Genomic DNA, 20,219 nt, shown 5'->3' with positions numbered 1-20,219 from the left:
TTTCTTACCTAAGGTTGTATACATAAGTGGTTTCTGTCGTCATCATCATCATGATAATCATCAGTATAACTACTGGGTAATAAATACAAATCAGTCAATCATTTAGTTGGTTGGTTGGTTAATTCAGTTCTTTCATTGCATTGAATTGCACTGCTGGCACTTACTATGGAGTTTCCTCTGAGGGATCATTCTTATTGACCTCGTTGACACCAAAACTCAAACTCTAGAATCAAAGTCGAGTTAAAATTTTGATATTGACCAACATTCAGTTAACACTCCATTACTGAGGTATCTTTAAAGAAAAACTTCCTTCTGGCGAGCAAAGTTTACATTTCCGTTAGCGTACATTTACCCGGGATGCCTCCACACGTCTTCCTGAACAATCTAATATTAATTAAAAACGATATGAGGATGGGAGGATGTCATGACTGTGACTCTCTTATAATAAGTTGGACTTCATATAAAAACATATAAAACAACCAGTGTGACATCATCCAGCTGTTTTGAAGCCTGTACCTGAGCTTTTGCTTTGCTGAAGCCAGATGTGATGTGACTGAGAGCTTTCATACAGTTGGTACTTGTCAACTGCTAGGTGGGGAGCACAACTTAGAAAATTAATGTGATGCTGTACTAAGAAAAAAACTAGAAACTAACAATAAAACCCATAAATCATGCAAGCAGCACGATTGTGTCCTCAGACTTCTATAAAGGGACTCACCCCCTGCTTGGAAACAATGAGGATTTAATTCACTAATGCATTGGCTTCACAGACCTGGAGGCTATGTTCATCTTTATATACCGTCTGTTAGTGGAGTTTATAATTTCACTGAGGAAATCTTGATGGGAAAGAGTCACACAGTCTGTATATGTGTTTTTGACATTTATTAAGATGTTGAACACTAATGCCTTTTTCTTTGGAGGACTTACATTTTTGTTGTCAGGTGACAAATAACTCATCACAAAGCATTCGCCCATCTCTACTAAAATAAGTGAAGACTTAAGATGACAAAATATACTTATTGTAAGACTGAATTAAGATCAAGTGTATACATGGTTAGGAATGTTGTCTTCTCAATCACTATGAGAATTGTTTTCGAGTGGGGAAAATGCAAGCAGGAGGAAGCTGACAATGACTGAAGATGACAGCTAATGGTGTGAAGACTGTCTGGGCAGCCAGTGTATCTAAATAACCAGGTGCTGCGATTTAGTTTCTGCCTGGTTAAACAGTGAAATAATTGGTCAAGTTAGCCAGTAATTAGACTGGCTCTGCCACACTGCATCTAAAAGCCCAACGACGGCTCCACCATACTAATTGGGCTATTTATACCGAAACGCACTGACCAAGCTTACAGGCTTCCCTTCCAATTCGCTTTTCAGCACTTGTTTATTTTTTTCAGTGGGTACTCAGGACACAGCTCTGGACTCTCCCCTCTCTCCTCCTCTTTTCCTCCTAAAGCCATTTTTCATTCCAGCTTGAGCTCAGTGAACTTCTGTCCTCCGCCCTCTTTGTCTTTGCCCGTGCGTCTGTCTCTCTCTTCTGTTTTTCCTCCTGTTCCTCCCTTATACACAGCAAATCCCTATCTACCAGGCCTTCTGTATTACTAATCAGTGTTTTATGAATGCCAAAGTCTGTGCACAGGAATGTCTCTTTCTCGTGTGAATGTGGCTTTATTTTTAGTGCTCCTCTGTCAGTGTGTTGAGATGTACATATGTCAGTCAAACCTGCATCTCCTAGGAGTGTGAATAATAGGCCCAGCTGTGGAAACCAGACTGTCTCACACACAGGAATACTTTGAATTCTCCTTCTTCAGAATAGTCACATTTTCTTCACACTGTCCCTGTCATTTCTGTACCAGAAATGAGCTGCTACTATGAGAGGTCATCTTCAACTGTAGATCCCACCAATGGCTCACTCACACTCCTAGCTCTTTTGTGTGTGATGGCTTCTCTCTATTCTGTCTGTCTGTCTCTGCATCTGTATTCTCTCCACTTTTATTATCTCTATATCTCCCCCTCCCCCCCAATCTCCTGCTTTTCTTACTCTTCTGTTTTATTATCAGTCTGTCTTTCTGTCCCCTTCAGGCTAACCCTCAAACCTCCATCAGGAGCAAACAAGGCTCCTTGACATTCAATTTCCTGCTTGCCACGTACTTCTCTATTGTATGCACTTTTCCTCCTTTTCTAGGACTCTTTTTGTGTTCTTTGAATAGGTGGATGGATGTGGCATTGGACGAATAGGTGGGCTGATGGTTGAATGGGGATGGATGAGGAGGGAACCGGGCTGTAATTTAGTTGAGTTTTATGGATTTTTGGGTGTCAGCCTCAGTTGCTGATGCTTTAACAGCAAGGTCACTTTGTGGGATGTTTTGGGATTTTTGGCCTTGTTCTTGACAATAGTTTACTGAAAGCTATTCGAAGGTGTCAGCGAGAAAAACAGGAGGACAAGCGTCCTTTTATTTATCAGGTGTCAGGTGCCCCGTAGCTCTTAATTGTGGTGTTAAATGTAACTGAAAACTACATAGAACAATTTCAAAGTGGAATGAAAAGTCCTGCAAATATCATTTTCCATCCACCACCAATACCGCCAGCTATGACAAAATACATTTATTTAAGTTGATAGAAAAAACATGTAAGAAGTCTTTGAATAGTGTTTTGTTGAATGCAAGATTGCTTAGCCTGAAAATCAACAATATTCTAATGAAATCATGTTTAGAATCTATCCATCCAGAGTTTCGGCTGTGCCAGATGTCATAGGGCACCTGTCCATGGTACACCCTGGACAGGTCGCCAATCTATCACAGGGCTAACACAAAGACATAGACAATCTTTTACGCTTACTTTACATCTTTAGCCAGTTCAGAATGACCAGTTAACCCAACCCCATACATTCTTTGGACTGTGGAAGGAAGCCAGAGTAACTGGAGAGAACCCATGCAGGCTCTGCAGAGAACGGCCTCAGGCTGGATTCAAACCCAGGATCTTCTTGCTATGAGGTGACGGTGCTAACCACTGTTCCATTGTGCCATTTTAGAAAATAATACACTAATAGTAATGATAATATGATTCAGCTTTTCTTTAATCAAATGGTTACAAGTGTAAAAAACTACGAGTGGGATCACTTCTTTTCAAAAAATCATAATATAGTGTCATTACAGTGTCCGTAAACTTACCTGACCCTAAAAGGCCTAATCTAAAAGAAAAAGGAAGCAACCCAGTTGGGCAGTATGGCGTGAATGTCTTATAATAACAGAAAACTACCCAAATCTTAATTTGACAATTTACTGAGCCCTCAGCTAGACAATTTAAAACACATTAATTTACAAGTTGTGAACTAAAGGAGACTTTGTTGAGCACTGACACTGACAATTTATCATAATTGGTAATATGAGCCATATTCTTTATTCTTTGAAATTAATTCTTCGACACCAAAGTTGTAACCTTGGTAACTTTGTCAATGCAGTCTTTGTCTTGTACTAAAAACTCAATCGTTACAAGATTATATTAATCCAATCAGAACAGGACATCTTCCAATAATTTTAACAAAATTAACTAGACCATTAGTTTTAGTTTATTATTGGAACTCAGTTAATAATCCTTTACCGTTTAACTCTCACTCCACAGGTGCTAGCTAGAATGACTCTAGTCTAGTAATGACGAAGTCCAATCTGTCATGAATTGAAAGCCAGACGACTAACTAATTAATTAACTAACTACAGAATGTTCCAAACCAGGCTATAGCTAGCTAATTTTTCTCTTTGATTAGATTGTACTCCAGGCAGGTGAAAAACTGCAAGTCAGTCAATCCAGTCTGTTGGAAATTACTTAGTAATTTGTGTGTGTGAATATGTGGGTGTGTTTGTGCTCATGAGCCTGCTTGTTTGTGTGTGTTTGCAGTGAGTCCTGTTGAGAGATAAATGAGTCTGGTTGACATTGTCTGGAACAGGTGGTGAAGTCAGCAGGGAAGACATACAGACAACTCTCATGCACACACGCACATACTGGCACTCCCAATTTGACTTCAATGCGGGTTTTTTGGCTTGTTTGGGAGTGTAGCCAGTCTGATTTGATAAAGAAGGAACAATAGGTTTTCTTCAAATTACTTCCATACTGAGTGGCTGATGTATTGATTACAGAGACAGTGAACCCACATTAAGCATTCACAGCATGTTTGATTTACCGATTTATTTTCCTTTTATGAACATTGCATGCTGTTTATTTGCCTCTGTGTGAACCAGTCAGTGTGTTAAAGGAACCATTCACTCTAAAACAAGTTTTTCCGATTTACACAATAAAAAGGGCACAAAATTTATCTGTAAACGTGTGTGTGTGTGTCTTTTCAGGTGAGCGTAGTGCAAGACTCTGTGAATATCTCAGGCCAGAACACCATGAACATGGTGAGGGTTCCTGACTGCAGGCTGGCGGAAGAACTTGGAGATCTGTGGGCAAGCTCCAGATTCACTGACTGCTCCCTGTGTGTTGCTGGCCAGAAATTCCAGGCACACAAAGCCATATTGGCAGGTGAGAATATCCTTTGTCACATGTGTAAGAGGTTATTGCTACAGCTTTATATTTAGCCTTCAGGTGCTAAAACCCAGCTGGAAACGTTGTTTAAAGCAATACACGTACTGCTTTGTGTTGTCTGTGAAGATAAAATGCTTTTAATGAAGTTTATGATTGATAAATAAATTAAGACATTTAGAATTTTTGTGGTCCAACTTTAATGTCTTCTTTGCAATAATACATACATTAGGGGAAGTAATTATTTCATGTGTATAGTTTTTATAGTAGTTTCATTTTATTGGAGAGAGACAAATTATCAGTTAAGATTGTCAGACAATAATTCTGAAAAAGAGGGAGAGTAGAGCCTAAAGAAGAAGCACATTAAGGTCTCCAGACCTTAGTCCTATAGAAAATTAATTGACAGAGCTGAAACTTGCTGAAACTGAGTTGCCAAGCAATAGCAAAAAACCCCTGAAGGATTTAGAGATTTGGGAGTGGAGCAAAACCCCCCCTAAAATATATCCATACCTGGTGACCACCAACAAGAAACAAGTTTAAACCCCAATATATTGTGTGTAACACCAACCCAACTATAGATAAATTATTGATATAGTCATTGATTGACACTGATTAATTTGTGAACTAATGTTTTGAAGCTTCAACATCAGCTTGTCATCTTTATTTTTTGGAAACCAGAAGTGACAATAATTGGAAAAGAGGGTGGAGTCTGAGTTTTCAGCTAAGGCTGGCAAGCCTGGTTACCAGGATGTATTCTTCTGTGTGTTATTTCATGAAGAATTATCTTGGATCGTCTGTCAGATAATTGTATTACAAACTGTTTATTTATTTTTTTTAAACCAGCTACAAGTGCCCCTTTAAGAAACTGCAACATGTTGGCTTCATTTGACAGCGCTGAGGTTTCCGTTAGATAAAACATGACTGATTGTTGCCTGGAGCTGCCATGTTCATTTTATGAACATTCAAGTGACTTGTTTTAATCAAATTTTGCATCAATATGACTTTGGAATCAGCGGGGCTGAGAAAACAATCACACCATTGTCTAAAGTACACAGTGATATGCCATAGGCAAACTATGGGCAAACTTTCTTTCCAATGTTTGTTTTAATCCTAACAGCTAGTGTTGTTAGACTAGTGGCAACATTTGGTTGATTGTTCCCAGGAGTATACTTGTCTTTTCTTTTTGACAATGTGTTTTTGTGCACAGTACTTCACATTAAACACTGATGCATTTAATTCATTTTCAGATTCTCTTTTTTTTTTTTTTTTTTTTTTTTTTTTTTTTTTTTTTTTTTTTTTTTGATGGTCGTACATGCAGTCCAAAAAACACATTCAATTTAAATTCATGATGCTTCCTTCAAGATTATTTACTTGGGCAGCTCTCTACCACTTTCAACATGTCCTTTTAAATTCTTTCCTGGAAGTTCTGACCATTTGTCACGTTTGTGGTGCTTGCTTTCTTTTCCTCTTTGTATGAAGATGGTCACCCCCGAGTTGAATTTAATTTTAGAGAAGAGGATGAAGTTGCATTGATATAAATGGGAGTCTGATACCCTGTTGTTGTTGTTGTTGTTGCCCCCCAAAAACCAGCCTTTTTGGTAAGCCAGTAGGTGCGCTATGGCACACACTCCGATTTAGTAAATTTTTGCCATGCCTTAGGTTATTATGGACAACAAGAACCATGTTTCAGGTCAACTGATGACTCGTGACTTGAGTTCTCCCTTCAGACTTACTGCTGTTTGGTCTCTTGGTCTCAGCTACAAACCTGCCATGATCACCAGTCTGCTGTTTCTTTAGTTTCTCCCTTTATTTGGAGCCACAGTAGCTCATCTGCCTCCATCTCACCATGGCCCTAGCATGTCATATGTGTTTTACCAACCTCGCATGTCCTACTTCATGATTCCTCTCTGTGGTCTTCCTCTTTTACTTCTGTCTGGCAGCTCCATATTTAACATGCTTGGTCCAATATATCATCTATCTCTCCTCTGCATATGTCAAAACCACCTCAGTCTTTAACTTAGTCTCCAAACCTGTCAACCCGAGCTGTCCCTCAGATGTACTTCTTCACTTCTACTGCACACCTCACCAGTGGCTTGCTTGACTCATACATGTCCTGCACCACCCTCACATACTTCTCTGCTGCTGCTGACTTTCTAATGCAGTACCATAGTTCCTCTCTTGGCACCTTATCATATGCTTCCTCAAGGCCTACAGAGACCCTGTGGAGCTCTTTCTGACCTTCTCTATACTTCTTTATCAACACTCTCAAAGCAAACATCGGGTTTGTAGTGCTCTTTCTCGGCATGAAGCCATACTGCTGCCCCTCAATATATGCTAGGTCAGTTTGACACTGAAGTTCAGGTTTGCTGTCTAATCAGGTTTGAATTCAGTGGTGAGATTGCAGATGCACAAGTGCAAATAGTCAGAACCAAATGTAAAGTGGTCCATTGGTACACAAAGAATGGGGAATGGCCTCGAATGGGGAAAAGGGCCTTATTTAAGTAAGGTCTATTTTATTTTATTTTATTTTATTTTTTTAAATGGGCAATGTTTCAAAAGTTTTTAGTCGCACCTTGTTTACTCTGATGGTAAAGAATATAACACCCAATGCCTTTGTTAAAATTGGTCTGTATTTAGATTGAATTTAAATATTAAAATTTGATGAAAAAGTAGTTCATTGACATTGAATTCAAAGTATTTTAATATAAACGGTGGATTAGAGTGCAAAGTTTTATGAGGGTGGTGGAGTTTGTTATTATTCATAGAGGAGTCTGTCATTATTCTAGGCTTCACTGGAGAGTTTTCGTTTCGGTATGAATGCTGTTACTGAGGCTTTTCCACTGTGACGAGAACTAAATTCTGGGGGAAATACTTCATCAAATTTTTAATTTTGATGAATAATTTTGCTTGCCACGGGGATGATTAAATTTGAATACATTGAATATCCGTATTCGCTATTGACACCTTCAGCACCTGTGTGTCTTCATTGGCCTTCAGGAATCCATATTGATGAAAATAAAGTTTCTCACACTCTCATGCAGACAAGCATAAACTTGTTTCAGATATTGGCACTTTGATGACAGCCAGCATCAGCTAGTGAAAAGTTTGAAGAAACTGGTGAACTGTGTGTCTCTGTGGAGACGAGGGGAGGCTGTTCATTATTGGATTTGTTGAAATGTGTGTGTGAGGAGCCATTTTAATTATGTGCTGCTGTGGTTTGGGGTCTTCCCCTTTCTCTCTTGCTACCGCTCTTTCTCTCTCCGCTCAGTCCAGATGACGTACCTCCTCCGCGTTACTCCCCCTCTAGGCTGTTCCCGTGACAACTCTGCTGTCCGTTAATCGCCGTGGAGACGGACAGAGTGGGATCAAACGGCGTAGGGAGAGTAACTCAAATTGGCTGTGCATTGGCCATGTGATCTTTGTACAACTCACTCTCTTCCCGTCGCTTACCTTAATTTTATACCCTTCTACATTTCTTACTTTTCTTCTTTCTTTTTCACTCAGGCTTTTTATTTTTTGTTCCCCCTTTTTTTATTCTTTCTTCTTCTTTATTATCTTCTTTTGACTGCATTCTTATCTCCTTTTCCCTGTCTTTTATCTGCGCCTTTCTAGTTGTTAATTGTCTTCCCAGTGGTCTTCATGCTTTTCTCTCCCCTTAAATTGTGCTCAGTTCCCCTTTCTCCCCATGTCCATCCCTCTTCTTCCTTCCTTCCTTTCTCCTCTCCATGCTTTCTTTACTGTGACCTCTTCCTTATTCTTTCTCTCTTTCTCTCTCTCACCCACCCTTTCGCTTTGCTACTGCAGTATGAGCTCACCAGCTGCACCAGACAGACTTGGTGTAGGTTTGTTCCCAGAGTCCTACCAGGCCATTCAGTGCAAAGCTTAGTTTCCATGCAGATATTAAGGACTCCCTATCAAGTCATTGAAGCGTAACAGGACCAAACTTTCTAACTTCATCTAAGAGTCAAAAGACTCTTAGATTCCATTATAATGGATATGATATTAGTACTGAGTCTTCAGTTATGGATCCATATGCACAATGGATAAAGTTTGCTGAAGTCTTTGACGTAGCACTTCTTAATATCCTGTGGACAGCAAGACTCTCTTAAAACTTAATTTGCTCAAAAAACATTTTGTGGCTAGCTTGTCTTACCTCATATATACACAAAAGAAGTATCCTTCCTAAGAGACGGGAGAATAGGAATATCTGAAGGTTATGTGAATTTCCATTAGAAGTAAACAAGCTTGATAGTTAAGATGCTATCCATCATTTATTTAATGTTTCAACATTTCCACTGGTCTGAGAACACGAGCAATTCCTTTGATATTGAACAAACTTTTACACTGTATCAGAAGAAGTTCTGGACCGCCTACACCTACTGGCTGCTCAGCCCCAGAAACACATGCCATGAAGCTCCTGTTGCAGTTTTTGTGCTGATGTTAAAGCCAGAGGAAGGTTTGAATTCTGCAGAGCATTGGCGACTTTTGTGTGTCGGCACTCAGTTACCAAGTTCTGAATTTTATGTGGTTTGCTGCTCCCTGGCTGTGTTACTGTTGATCCACTTTGCAATGATATGACTTACAGTCAATCATGGAATATCTGCATGGGAAGAAATTTCACAAACTGACTTGCATTATTATTAAAGAATGTCCTATACACTTACAAAATAAGTTAGTAAAGGCAGAATGCAAGGCTAGGTGCTTGATTTTTTTTTATAAACCTGTGGCAATGGGACTTCAAAGATTTAAGATTTTGTCTGTACCGTGTATTTTCATGTTTTCTCATCAAATTATCTTCTCTACTATAGTAAAATAACTGTGACAACTTAAGTAACTAAAATGAACACCATTTATTTCCAATGTCCCACCTTTGCTAAAACTCTAAACGTGTCGTAAATAACATGAATGAAAATGTTAAGGGTTTTGCTGTTAGCCATTTTTATTTAGTGGATTTGAGATTCTCCTGCAGCGAGTGAGTTTCTGACCTTATAACCTCAGTGTCCATTGTTAATGCTTATTCAGTTATACAGTATTATAGCTATTTGCGGCTTTGGCAGTTTTAATGGATGACACCATGTAACCCAATGAGTAATTAAATGGTTAGATAGCTCTGCGTTAATAACTCATTATTAAGTGTCTGAATTAATTATTATATCACTGACTTTGACACATAGTTAATAATGTGTTACAACATTTGTTAGATTTTAATGACTAGCTAATAAGGCATTCACTTCTGAATAATAATGTGAAGTGTTACCCTTTCAGTGCATAATCAAACTAAGCGAACCATGTCAGAAAAGCATGACCATAGTATATATGCGACTCTGAGTAAAAGGCCAAGATCTACCTTTGTAGGAACACATTCTTACTCTGCTAGTAATAACAGTAGCTGGTAATCAAGTAGAGCCTAAGCTCCATCTGTGAGGCTGTGCTTTATTCTGTGCCAAAACTAACCACTGTCACCACTGGGACGACAAGAGAGGAAATACAGTGTTGTTGCCTTAAGCAGAACTACAGGGACAAGATGCGGTGATTATTTTAAGCCTGCAGAATTATTAGACAGCAGTAATTTGAAATTTTAAAGAGCTGTGTTTGGGCCGTCATGTTCTGCCTGTACTGGAGATTAAGCATGACCTCTCCAGCTGGGGTCACGTCTGGGATAATAACAGTGAAAAATACTGTGCTTAAGCTTTCACTAAATACGTAAAACATTAAATACATTAATATGTCCATTTTAGGGCCATTGGGTCATTGCTTTTACTTCTTTTTTTCCTACTAGACTTTATCTTTGTTATTTTGGATATTATCAAAATGTGCAAAAATGTCTTTTGCAAAATATACAATATGAAATCTGTGTGAACTTGGATTATAAGAATACATTTTTCATTGCAAACCCTCTTTGTTTCTTGTTGTGACTTGGCAAATAACCAGCAGCTCTTTTACATTGTTTCTCTCTCATGGCTTATCACTTTCTATAAATGGAAGAATAGTCTGAACTTTCCTTGCCTTGAGAGGATTTGTAAACTGTGCTGTGATGAAAAAGCCGTGTGAAAAACCATATCTAGGAAAGGAAGAAAAATAAATAGCAGTGGAGTGGTAGCAAGTGAAAGTGCAACTAAAAGAGGAAAACAGATCTTTATTAGGGCATAATATATGAGATAAGCAACACTCAAGTCGGCCCATCAACATTGAATACTGGCTAAACAAACGAGAAAGGCTGTCAAGAGTCTGTCAGCAGAAAGGAGCTGACTTTTTCCACATGATGGCTCTACTGCTGTCACTGCTGTCAGTCATGTCCTTGCTCTCCTCCGGCCCTGTGGCAAGCTGTTAACGGATATCAGAGACCTCACCGTGTATCAACATTACACTCAATAACAAACCCTCTTTTCTCTGTCTTGGCCTTTTGTTTCTCTCTGTCCCAGCTCGCTCGCCAGTGTTCAGTGCCATGTTTGAGCACGAGATGGAAGAGAGTAAGAAGGTGAGTTGACTCTGTCGCTCCTGCTCCCTCAGTGCATGGTGAGTCAAATGTTTAAATTTCAATCTTTCCTTCTGTTGCATCAGGAAGCACTTGCCTCTTTAAACAAGTGTGGCTGCACATGTTCCTTCATGTCTTGCTGACTATTATATGGTGTCATCACAGCTACTATATGGAAAAAATCCTTATGTGATTATATCATTATCACTTGTATAATCTTTGATATTTCTTTGATGGCATAAAGCGTGTTATTTGTAGACTTAACAAGACGGTATCAGACAAAATGACTGAAGTCTCTGTTGCTTTCAGTATGATCACTCTGTTCCTGGAACTGAATTGCAATGTCATGAGGGAATTGGTTTTCCTTTTGATATCTCTTTTTAATCTTTTTAATATACGTACCTTTTTTGCCATTTTTTGTGCTGCAGTTTGTGCCTGGTGTTGCTGCTGTTCAAAATGTTCATACCTCACATCAAAATTCATTACTTTAATGAAATGGGCACAGTAAATCTGCTCAATTTGTTGTTTTTTTTATAAGTTCTGACTTTAGTGAACTTTAACACATGCATAGGTGCCATTGATCAGTAGCGAAATGTCTTGACAGTACTGACCTTTAAAGGAAAGTAGAGAGAGTCTAGTGGGAATATTAACTGCTCCAAAGAGGGAAGTGGTTTGGAGACAGTTATAAGGCAGGAGTCGGTGTCATAAGGGTGTATTTTAAATAACCTGTCTGACGTTGTCCTATTTACAGTGGAGATGATGGAAAGATGATGCTAGTTGTGATAACTTTCTGCCTCTCCTATAACTTCTTATTTAATTATGTAAAACTAAAGTGTAAGTACTGTGGAGGTATGAATAGAGTTCTGAGAACTATTGTGACTGATTAGTGTTATTAGCAGGTTGACGGTGTGGATTCAAGCTTCCTATTGCTACAGTTCTGCATGCGAATAGCTTGATAATACTTTTAAGAGATGCAAAAAAACGTTGAAGATTTATGTGCAAATTTATGTAAAGTTAGGTAAATGCAATCCAAGTTCCTCTTGAGGCAAGTGTCACAACTCAACAGCCATCCTGGAATGAATCATTGCAGTTATTTCCTGTCCCAGAATAAGCTATAAAGGTTTTTGCCCCCCCTCAGTTTTATAACAGGGTGGTGGCACCATCAGTGTCTCTGCTTTTTTCCATTCTAATGCACATTAGGGATACAGGAGCTAAAAAGTAGCTACACCCTTACTACAATAATGAGCAGAAAGATGCATCTGCCACCAGAAAACTGAAAGGGTCGTGAACCTCTCGTGTGTCAGTGTAACAGCATGATTGGCTCATTTGTTTCCTGTTTCTGTTGTTGATTTGCTCTTTGGGAGCGTTTCAGAATTCTCCCATAAATCCCATCGATATAATGTCTCTGATGCCATTCCCCCTCCAGTCCTCATAATACAAATAATTAAATTAGTTCATGGTTTAGTGAGGCTTGGTCACAAAATTAGTGTAAATAGGGTTAAGTTTAGGTCTGACGTGATGGAAACAAAACGGTGTTTGTGTCTGTGTGTGCTTGTACATGTGTGATGCACTGTGTCTCTCTGCCACAGTTGGTTGTGTTGATCTGATAGGAGGTGGTGAGATTCAACTGTGGTGATTTAGCCGTCATGTCAGCGGAATATTGATGCCTGCACAGCTCAAATGGGGAAATTATAAAGCACACAGCCAGGAAATGCATCTTAATTGCTGTTTAAGTAGGCGTCTTCATCAGAAAGAGGGAGAGATTGTGGGCCACGTCCCCATACGACTCAGAGAAAACAGATAGGTGGGTTAACACTCCTCTGCAGCACTCTATAGAAAAGAGACAAATGAGCTCATAAAGAAACACTCTGATAGAGGACTGCTCTGTGAATAGAGGGGAGCTTCAGACACTGTAACTACAGGAGTTGTGTCTATTTATGAGACCTGGTTGGGCACTGCGTTCTCATTACGCGAGAAAGTCCTGTTATGTTTTTTTCTCATGTGATTTCCAAGGTAGTTTGGTGGTAGTATGTCTTTTTTATTTCATTACCGCTCCAACACACGTTAGAAATTAGCAGAATGAAATTGGTCAAGTGTAGAAAAAATAGAAAAGAATGAGGAAAAAAATGATTCTGATGAGTTTGAGGTTAATTTAGATACAATAGGTGTGTTTTTGATATTATACACATTGATGTTATTTTGCCTGTTAGAATTACAAATTTTTTCACGTCTTCATGTGTTTGTGTGATTTGTGCATTCCTGCAAAAGGCTACCATGGCAGACTGCAGGCTCAGACCAGAAGCTTTTAGACTCTGCTTCGATTATTTCTCAGTATGATTATGTTGGTGTTGAGTGGTCAGAGTTGACACAAATGCACTAAACTGTTGGTACACCCAGTCTGACCCTGCTAAAACGCCGCTGGTCACTGTGGTGACGATAAAGCACTGTTATAATTGGTTTATTGCTTTGTTCTTCTTGTCAGCGTGGAGGGGAAAGGTTCAGGTTGCCGTCACTGTGCCATAGAGCGATAAAGCCTACTTTGATTGCTGCAGGCACCGTCAAGGAATGAATGCTCAGGATTAATTCTCCTGAATCTGCTGAAAAGAGTTAAATAAATTTACTAGAATGTAGTTTTGCTGAAACGTGTTTTGACTGCTCAGAAGGTTCTTCAAGGTGTTTTTTTTTTTTTCTTTCTTTCTCTATTGTGATTTTGCACTTGGAACATGTTTTGTTGTATCACTGCATGGCTGACTGTCCCTGTGTGTGTGTGTGTGTGTGTGTGTGTGTGTGTGTGTGTGTGTGTGTGTGTGTGTGTGTACTAAACAAGGTGAGAGAGTTTAAGTCAGGTGGGGTTTGGGAAATTTACATGAAATAAAAAAGACACTGCTGCCATACATAGTTTTGAAGGATTGTCAAAGCGTTTGTGTTTTTCTTCTCTTTTCTTTTATTCGGTTAAACCCTGCGTGTATTCTCCTCTCCTGTCCTCTCTACCCGTTCAGAACCGTGTGGAGATAAATGACGTGGAGCCAGATGTCTTCAAAGAGATGATGTGCTTCATCTACACAGGCAAGGCCCCCAACCTGGACAAGATGGCTGATGACCTGCTGGCTGCAGCTGACAAGGTACAGAGAGTGTGTGTGTGCACTTGCACCTGCTACTATGTACATTTACACACAAGCTGGTATGCATGATAATGTTCCCAAAAATACACCTGGGAAGCACCAAATGCTCCTCAACCTCTAAACACACATACTTACACATCCAAACATACTTTTATAGCAAAGGATAAAGCCGACCCAACTGTGCAAGGTAAAGACATGCACACACTTCCAATGAATCATTTTCCTCATTGTTTATTCTTGTACTCATGCCGGATATTCAGTGTTTCCTGTCTGTTTCTGTAAAATCACATTTTACTCTCCAGTCAAGTTTTGCTGCTTATTCAAAAAAGCTTTTTTCAGTTTTTCCAAGTTTAGGCCAACTCTGCTTCATATGTCTAAAGCACCCAGTCACACACGATTAAAGTCGAGATTGTTATGTCGTGGTGTGTTTATACGTCAAAATGCATCATAGCCACCATAACTGTTTTGACTGTCTCTTTGAAACCTTTAACTGCTAACACAAAAGACAAAATTGTCTCATTAACGGTTGGATGGATTGCTATGGAAGCGCATTTCCAACAGTTAAATAAAACCGCTCCTGTAAGTCATTAGAAACATTAGAAATGTGGTAATAAACTTTCTTAAAATAATTAATTAGAATTTCAAAACAATCATAAACATTCTGTAATAATGATGCATTTTCTTATAATAAGGATCTAATGCCTAAAAATTGAGTAACTTTACCAAAATACGACTCATCTCTGTGCTCAGAATGTCAACATTTTTGTCACACATCTCTTTTGCAAAATTCTTCTTTGATATTTAGTTTTAATGGTCACATACCCCAAAGGATTAATCATAATAAATGTGGTTATTGCTGAACTAGAATGCCCCTAAACACTGCATTTCCAGGTACTTAATATTCATTTTTCTTTTCAAGTGAGTCATCTGCACCGGAAAGATCTTGTGGTAAACTTATGGTATTTGAGCTTTAGCTGGCATAGTTTGCATGTGATACCATTTTTGTTTGATTATTTTTGTATGAACTAATTTATTCACAGAGGAGTTCCAAGCAGTGTAAAGGCTTTAGTAGTGTTTACCTTTGTATTTTTTTAGTATTTATACCAAGTCATCTATATTCACCTTTGTTGAACTTGTTTTACTCGTCTTGGTTATTGTAGATCACTAATGCATTATTTTTCTGTGCTTGTTAAATAGTGGTCGGTAAATGTGTATCATTTTAGCAGAGACTAAATAGAGCTAGTTACTAGCTCTAATGTTTTTTCTATTTAAGTGATTATGAAATCATGAACATTCCTAATAGTCGTAGCTTAATGTGCAAATTTGGCTCAAAGAACCATGTGACTCAGCATAGCTTCACTGCTCCCGTGATCTTAGACTTTAGAAATTTTGCCAAAGGGTTTAAAACACTTGCAACCAAAAAACATTTAACTCGTCACTAGTTCCTATCTTGTGTCTTTGGAGCAAGACAGATAATTCCTGTCTTTTTTGCATTCAACAATAAATAGAAACTGGTAGTTTTGGGATTTCCATGAACCAGTAGCCCTATTTAAATCTTTCCACGTGCTTACTTGTCGTTTTTAAAAAGTCTTATTTAATGACAAATCATTTAAATCGACTGCTTTATATCACTGAATGTAGATAGACAGAGAATGTAACTTGTTAAATTAAAAGGAAGTACTGGGACATTAAACTGTAGTCTCCGCTAAACCTCTATGAGTCATCTTGAAGTGTGTGTGAATATGAGAGAAGGTTATTGTAGCTGGCAATTTTGTAATCAGACTCAGTGGAAATAATTTTTTGCTTCTCGTGTAATGCTATTCCATCATCAGTTCCAACTCAGTATGCATATCTGTCACTTACCCTTCTCTTTGCCATATTTTTTTCTTATTCAATTTAATGCTTGTTGCCACTGCGGTGGAGTAATTCTGTGTTACCGTATCATTACACACCGCTGCTACAGTTGTTGGTGGCAGCGCTGTTTAAGTAATTTAGTTTACCTGCTGTTTATCCTCCCTCTCTGTCATTTGTAGTATGCTCTGGAGAGGTTGAAGGTGATGTGTGAGGACGCTCTTTGCACGAATCTGTCTGTGGAGAATGCCGCAGAGATCCTTATCCTGGCCGACCTGCACAGTGCAGATCAGCTCAAGACGCAGGCTGTGGACTTCATCAACTAGTGAGTTACACGCTCACGCTGAGATCATCCATCTTGAGAACTACCTCCACACTAATGCAAATATTTTTTTCACCGACACACGCACGCTTCTGCGTTCGGCTTTTTGTCAGGGGATGTCATTAATTTTCAGTGGGAGCAATTTTTGTCTCCCGAGGAAATTTAATTTAATCTACAGATCAGATGATTTTGCTGCCGTATCATATTGGTCCATTTAGCAATAAACCTCAGCTGCTGATGTTAATCATGTTGCGTGCAGCCTGTTTAGGTACGATGGGGCCTATTAGCATCAATGACTACTATTTATGTCCACAGATAGGTGATTGATCCAGTGTTTCAATGCCCACTTGAAACAAAAAGCTTTCTCTCAGTCGCTACCTGAATTGCTTATCACGTTACCCGTGTTTGTTCAAACTGTGTGTCTTAGAGCCAGACACATTTTCCATCCCTTTGTTCATTCCTCTGTCCTCTCTTTACAGCTTCATGTCCTTTCCTTGTTCCTGCCTGGGCTTCGTCTCCCTCCCTTTTCCATTCACTCCCATTATCCTTTCCTTTCCCCCCTTTTCTCCCCATCTCCCACCTCTGTTTTGTGCTTAAGAGCTCATGTGTGCCTAAAGGTGTTCAGTAATGCAGATTTCTCCCCCTAATCCCAGTCATTAATTGTGGTTATGGGCGTTATGACAGTTTAATTTGCGACAGCGTTGTTGTGGTGGTGGGAAAATTGGCCACAGGGGACTCCTGGCCAGCAAAGCGTTATCAACCCAGCTCCTGCAGACACAATCGACAGCAACAAGAGCAGCAAAACAAAAATCAATTTAGAGGACAAATATCGAAAACGGACGACACAGAGAAACCAATAATCCTACCCCCAGAAGCACCTTAACCTCTTTCCACACCAGTCCTTACAAGCAGTTTACAGTCATGTAGTTGAGACAACAAGAGTCCTCTTTATCCTTCCTCTGTCTCATTTATTCATCCTCACCAGGGATGCAGTAGAGAGGAAAGGCACCTAAACTCCCCTAATCCACTTTGTTTACAGAAAAGAGCTTAGAGGTTTTTTTAGACCAGCATGTAAACACAACATGATTAATGTGAAGCACAGACAAAATGCCTTTTTAGTAGATTTTTTTTTTTTTTGCTGTTGGTAACTTATAATTACCATTGACTGGAGACTATAGTTTGATTTACCTTCACATCACTGCTCTACTCACAGTCACTCTCTTCCTATTTCTCTCCGTGACGTTTGATTACTCTTTGTCACCTCCCTTTTTCTTTATTTGTCACTGCTGCCGTCTTATTCTCCCCTCCATCGGTTCATCCCTTCCCCTCCCTCTCCTGCTGTGGCTGCTCTCGTTGTGCCCTTTCGCTGCCCTCAGCTTGAGCGTACTGGCCATTACTGTGAGCAGGGCTTCACTTCCTCCACAGAGAATAGGGTCAGAGGTTGGCTGGAGGTCTGGAGCTGCTGTGTGGAAAGCATATGACCACACATTCACGCGGATACACACACACACAAACAGCCAGGAGTAGACGTGCCAAAACATAAACACGCGTGTACACAGACACACACACATGCGGTTGTTTATTTACACACAATAAAACATGAAAAATGTCATTAAAGGCCACACAGCGGTGTGCGTGATAGTGCATCCCAGCACCCTGAGGGTGTCAGGAGGTTGAAGACTGCCACAGGGTCTGCTGGTGTAAGCTCAACCACAAGTAAACTGATCAGCACTTAATTAGAAAACCTTCCCAACTTTTTCCTCCCTTTTCCCAACTAAGGAAAAACCATTTAGTTTAAATGTCTGAGGATCTTTCAAGAGCAAACAAATGAACAGTTAATGGAATTAATTCAGCTGAAATAGGCACATGCTAGCCATCTTTATTTCTCCTCATTACAATACCAGGTGTGAATAATGAAACCTAAACGTGGAAAGCTTTGAAAATGGGAACTGGTTATCATTTGTGTGCCTTTTTTGCTTTTTACTGTGAGATTCTCATGTGCACTCTAAACTGAATTGAACTGAACTGAATAGTCTTTCTGTTACTAGAAAGAGTGTTCTATGTACTATATATTAGAGATGGCACGATACCACTTTTAATGTTCGATACCGATATCATAAATTTGGATATCTGCTGATACTGATATGAATCCGATATAGTGTATTTTTTAATCAATAAAACTGTTTTATTAATATCTTGCTGCATTTTGTATAAGTTCATACTCAAGTTTTAAAAAAAAAAAAACACTAAAGCTATTCTGTTATACCTGTATGCAAAAACTATTTTGTAGTTCAGCAATACTGATCAATCTAATAAACGTAAACCTACACCATCCTCCCTATTCTGGTATTTTAAAGAGTACTTAGCAGAAATATTAAGCAACCTTACTAATAGGATTGCCAACTCCCACCAAAAAAAAAAAAAAAAAATAGGGAACCACCCCCCACCCTCCGCTTCGTGATGCTTAATCGACGTAATCAACTTTAATTTAATGCACGTGTAAAAGAAAATTCACAGAAATCAATTATTTTTCCACAATAATTTATTAGATTCAACATCTTTCTTCAACAGAACTGCAGACTGCACAGATGGTGCCTTCCCAAAGGAAAAAGCACTATAGCTTACAAGGGTATATTAGACTTAATAGTTACTATATACAGTAATGGACTTCTATACATTTTACATCAGATTAAAACTTTGGGTGTAAGGTTCAGATAATTATTTATTAAAAGCTAGACATTTTAAATGAGAATAAGAAAGAAAAGTATGTCTTTGTGCCCCCTTTCCCTGTTCATGCCCTATCGGCCCCCCTGGCAAAACTTTGCTAGATCCGCCCCTGCACAGTTACCAGCCGTCAGCTACGTAGAAAAGGATCCTGGTGTAGAAAGTAATATTAAATAAATTCTAACAACAGCTTATCAAGCTTAAACGTGCTGCTGTTGTTTATCTGCTGGTTTCCTCGTTCTGGCGCAAAGTTGACCAAAAACAAACGAGAGACGGAGTCGCGACAATGCCGATCAGCTGATCATTAATCAGTTTCGTGATTGAAGTAGCAGCAGGAGAGGGAGGGGGAGAGAAGAGGCAGTCGCTCCATATATCGGTTGTTAAGCTTAACGTGGGAATGTTTTACTAACATTCAGAGATGAACTTACACACTTGCTTTACTTCTCTGGGATAACTTCCTCGGAGATGAAATGCCGGGTTGGTAGTGAAGCTGCAAATGCTCAACCAGAATGCCGACAGGTCTAGCACCCCACAGCCGCTCTATCACGTGACGCATACTGCCCTGACGTGCTAAAGTTATGAGCTGAATTACGTCATGTCGCAAGTTTTGTGAGGTGCTTTCGTGATATTTAATGGATCGGATTACATTTTTTTTATTTCTCTCCGATATCCGATCCAGTAGTTTAGGTCAGTATCGGACCGATACCGATACGTAATATCGGATCGGTCCATCTCTACTATATATACTATAATATATGAATTATAGTACACGTTAAGAGTACTGTGTAATAGTACTGTATAAAAGAGTCCAAAAATCCAAAAGATTCAGTTCATTAGACCTAGAAAAGCAGCAAATCCTCACAATTAAAACTTAACAAAAGGTAATGTTTAACATTTTTGTTTAAAAATCGACTCTCAGAAATAAACAAATTATCATAATCTTTCCTGAATAATTTCCTGTTCATTAGCTGATGAATCAAGTAATTATTTCATGATATGATATAAAAAACATTATGACTTAACCTTTTTATCGCATGCCTGTATATTTGTGCAACTTTAATGATGCCTTTTTATTTGTGTGATGTTATTTATCACAAAGATGACCTCTAAGGTTAAATATTTAAAAATATAAAATAAATAACAGCCTCACCAGCTGGTATGACAAATCTGTAATGTCTCAAAGCTGCTCTCCACACAGATGGAGTCT

General features: G+C 39.0%; 1 protein-coding gene across 2 annotated transcripts in view; it reads left to right on the top strand.

Annotated features, from left to right (window-relative positions):
• The window catches only part of spop (speckle type BTB/POZ protein), a 100,038-nt gene that overhangs the window by 77,507 nt on the left and 2,312 nt on the right, over positions 1 to 20,219 (top strand). For both annotated transcript variants that reach the window (XM_063472345.1, XM_063472347.1), the window contains 4 exons: positions 4,341 to 4,518; positions 10,941 to 10,996; positions 13,993 to 14,115; positions 16,149 to 16,291. In XM_063472345.1, the coding sequence (XP_063328415.1) occupies positions 4,341 to 4,518; positions 10,941 to 10,996; positions 13,993 to 14,115; positions 16,149 to 16,291 (500 nt within the window). The remainder of the gene's footprint in view (positions 1 to 4,340; positions 4,519 to 10,940; positions 10,997 to 13,992; positions 14,116 to 16,148; positions 16,292 to 20,219) is intronic.

The sequence above is a fragment of the Pelmatolapia mariae genome, linkage group LG4, assembly GCF_036321145.2.
Source record: "Pelmatolapia mariae isolate MD_Pm_ZW linkage group LG4, Pm_UMD_F_2, whole genome shotgun sequence".
Classification (NCBI taxonomy): Eukaryota; Metazoa; Chordata; class Actinopteri; order Cichliformes; family Cichlidae; genus Pelmatolapia; species Pelmatolapia mariae.
This window is presented reverse-complemented; position numbering and strand designations above follow the sequence as displayed.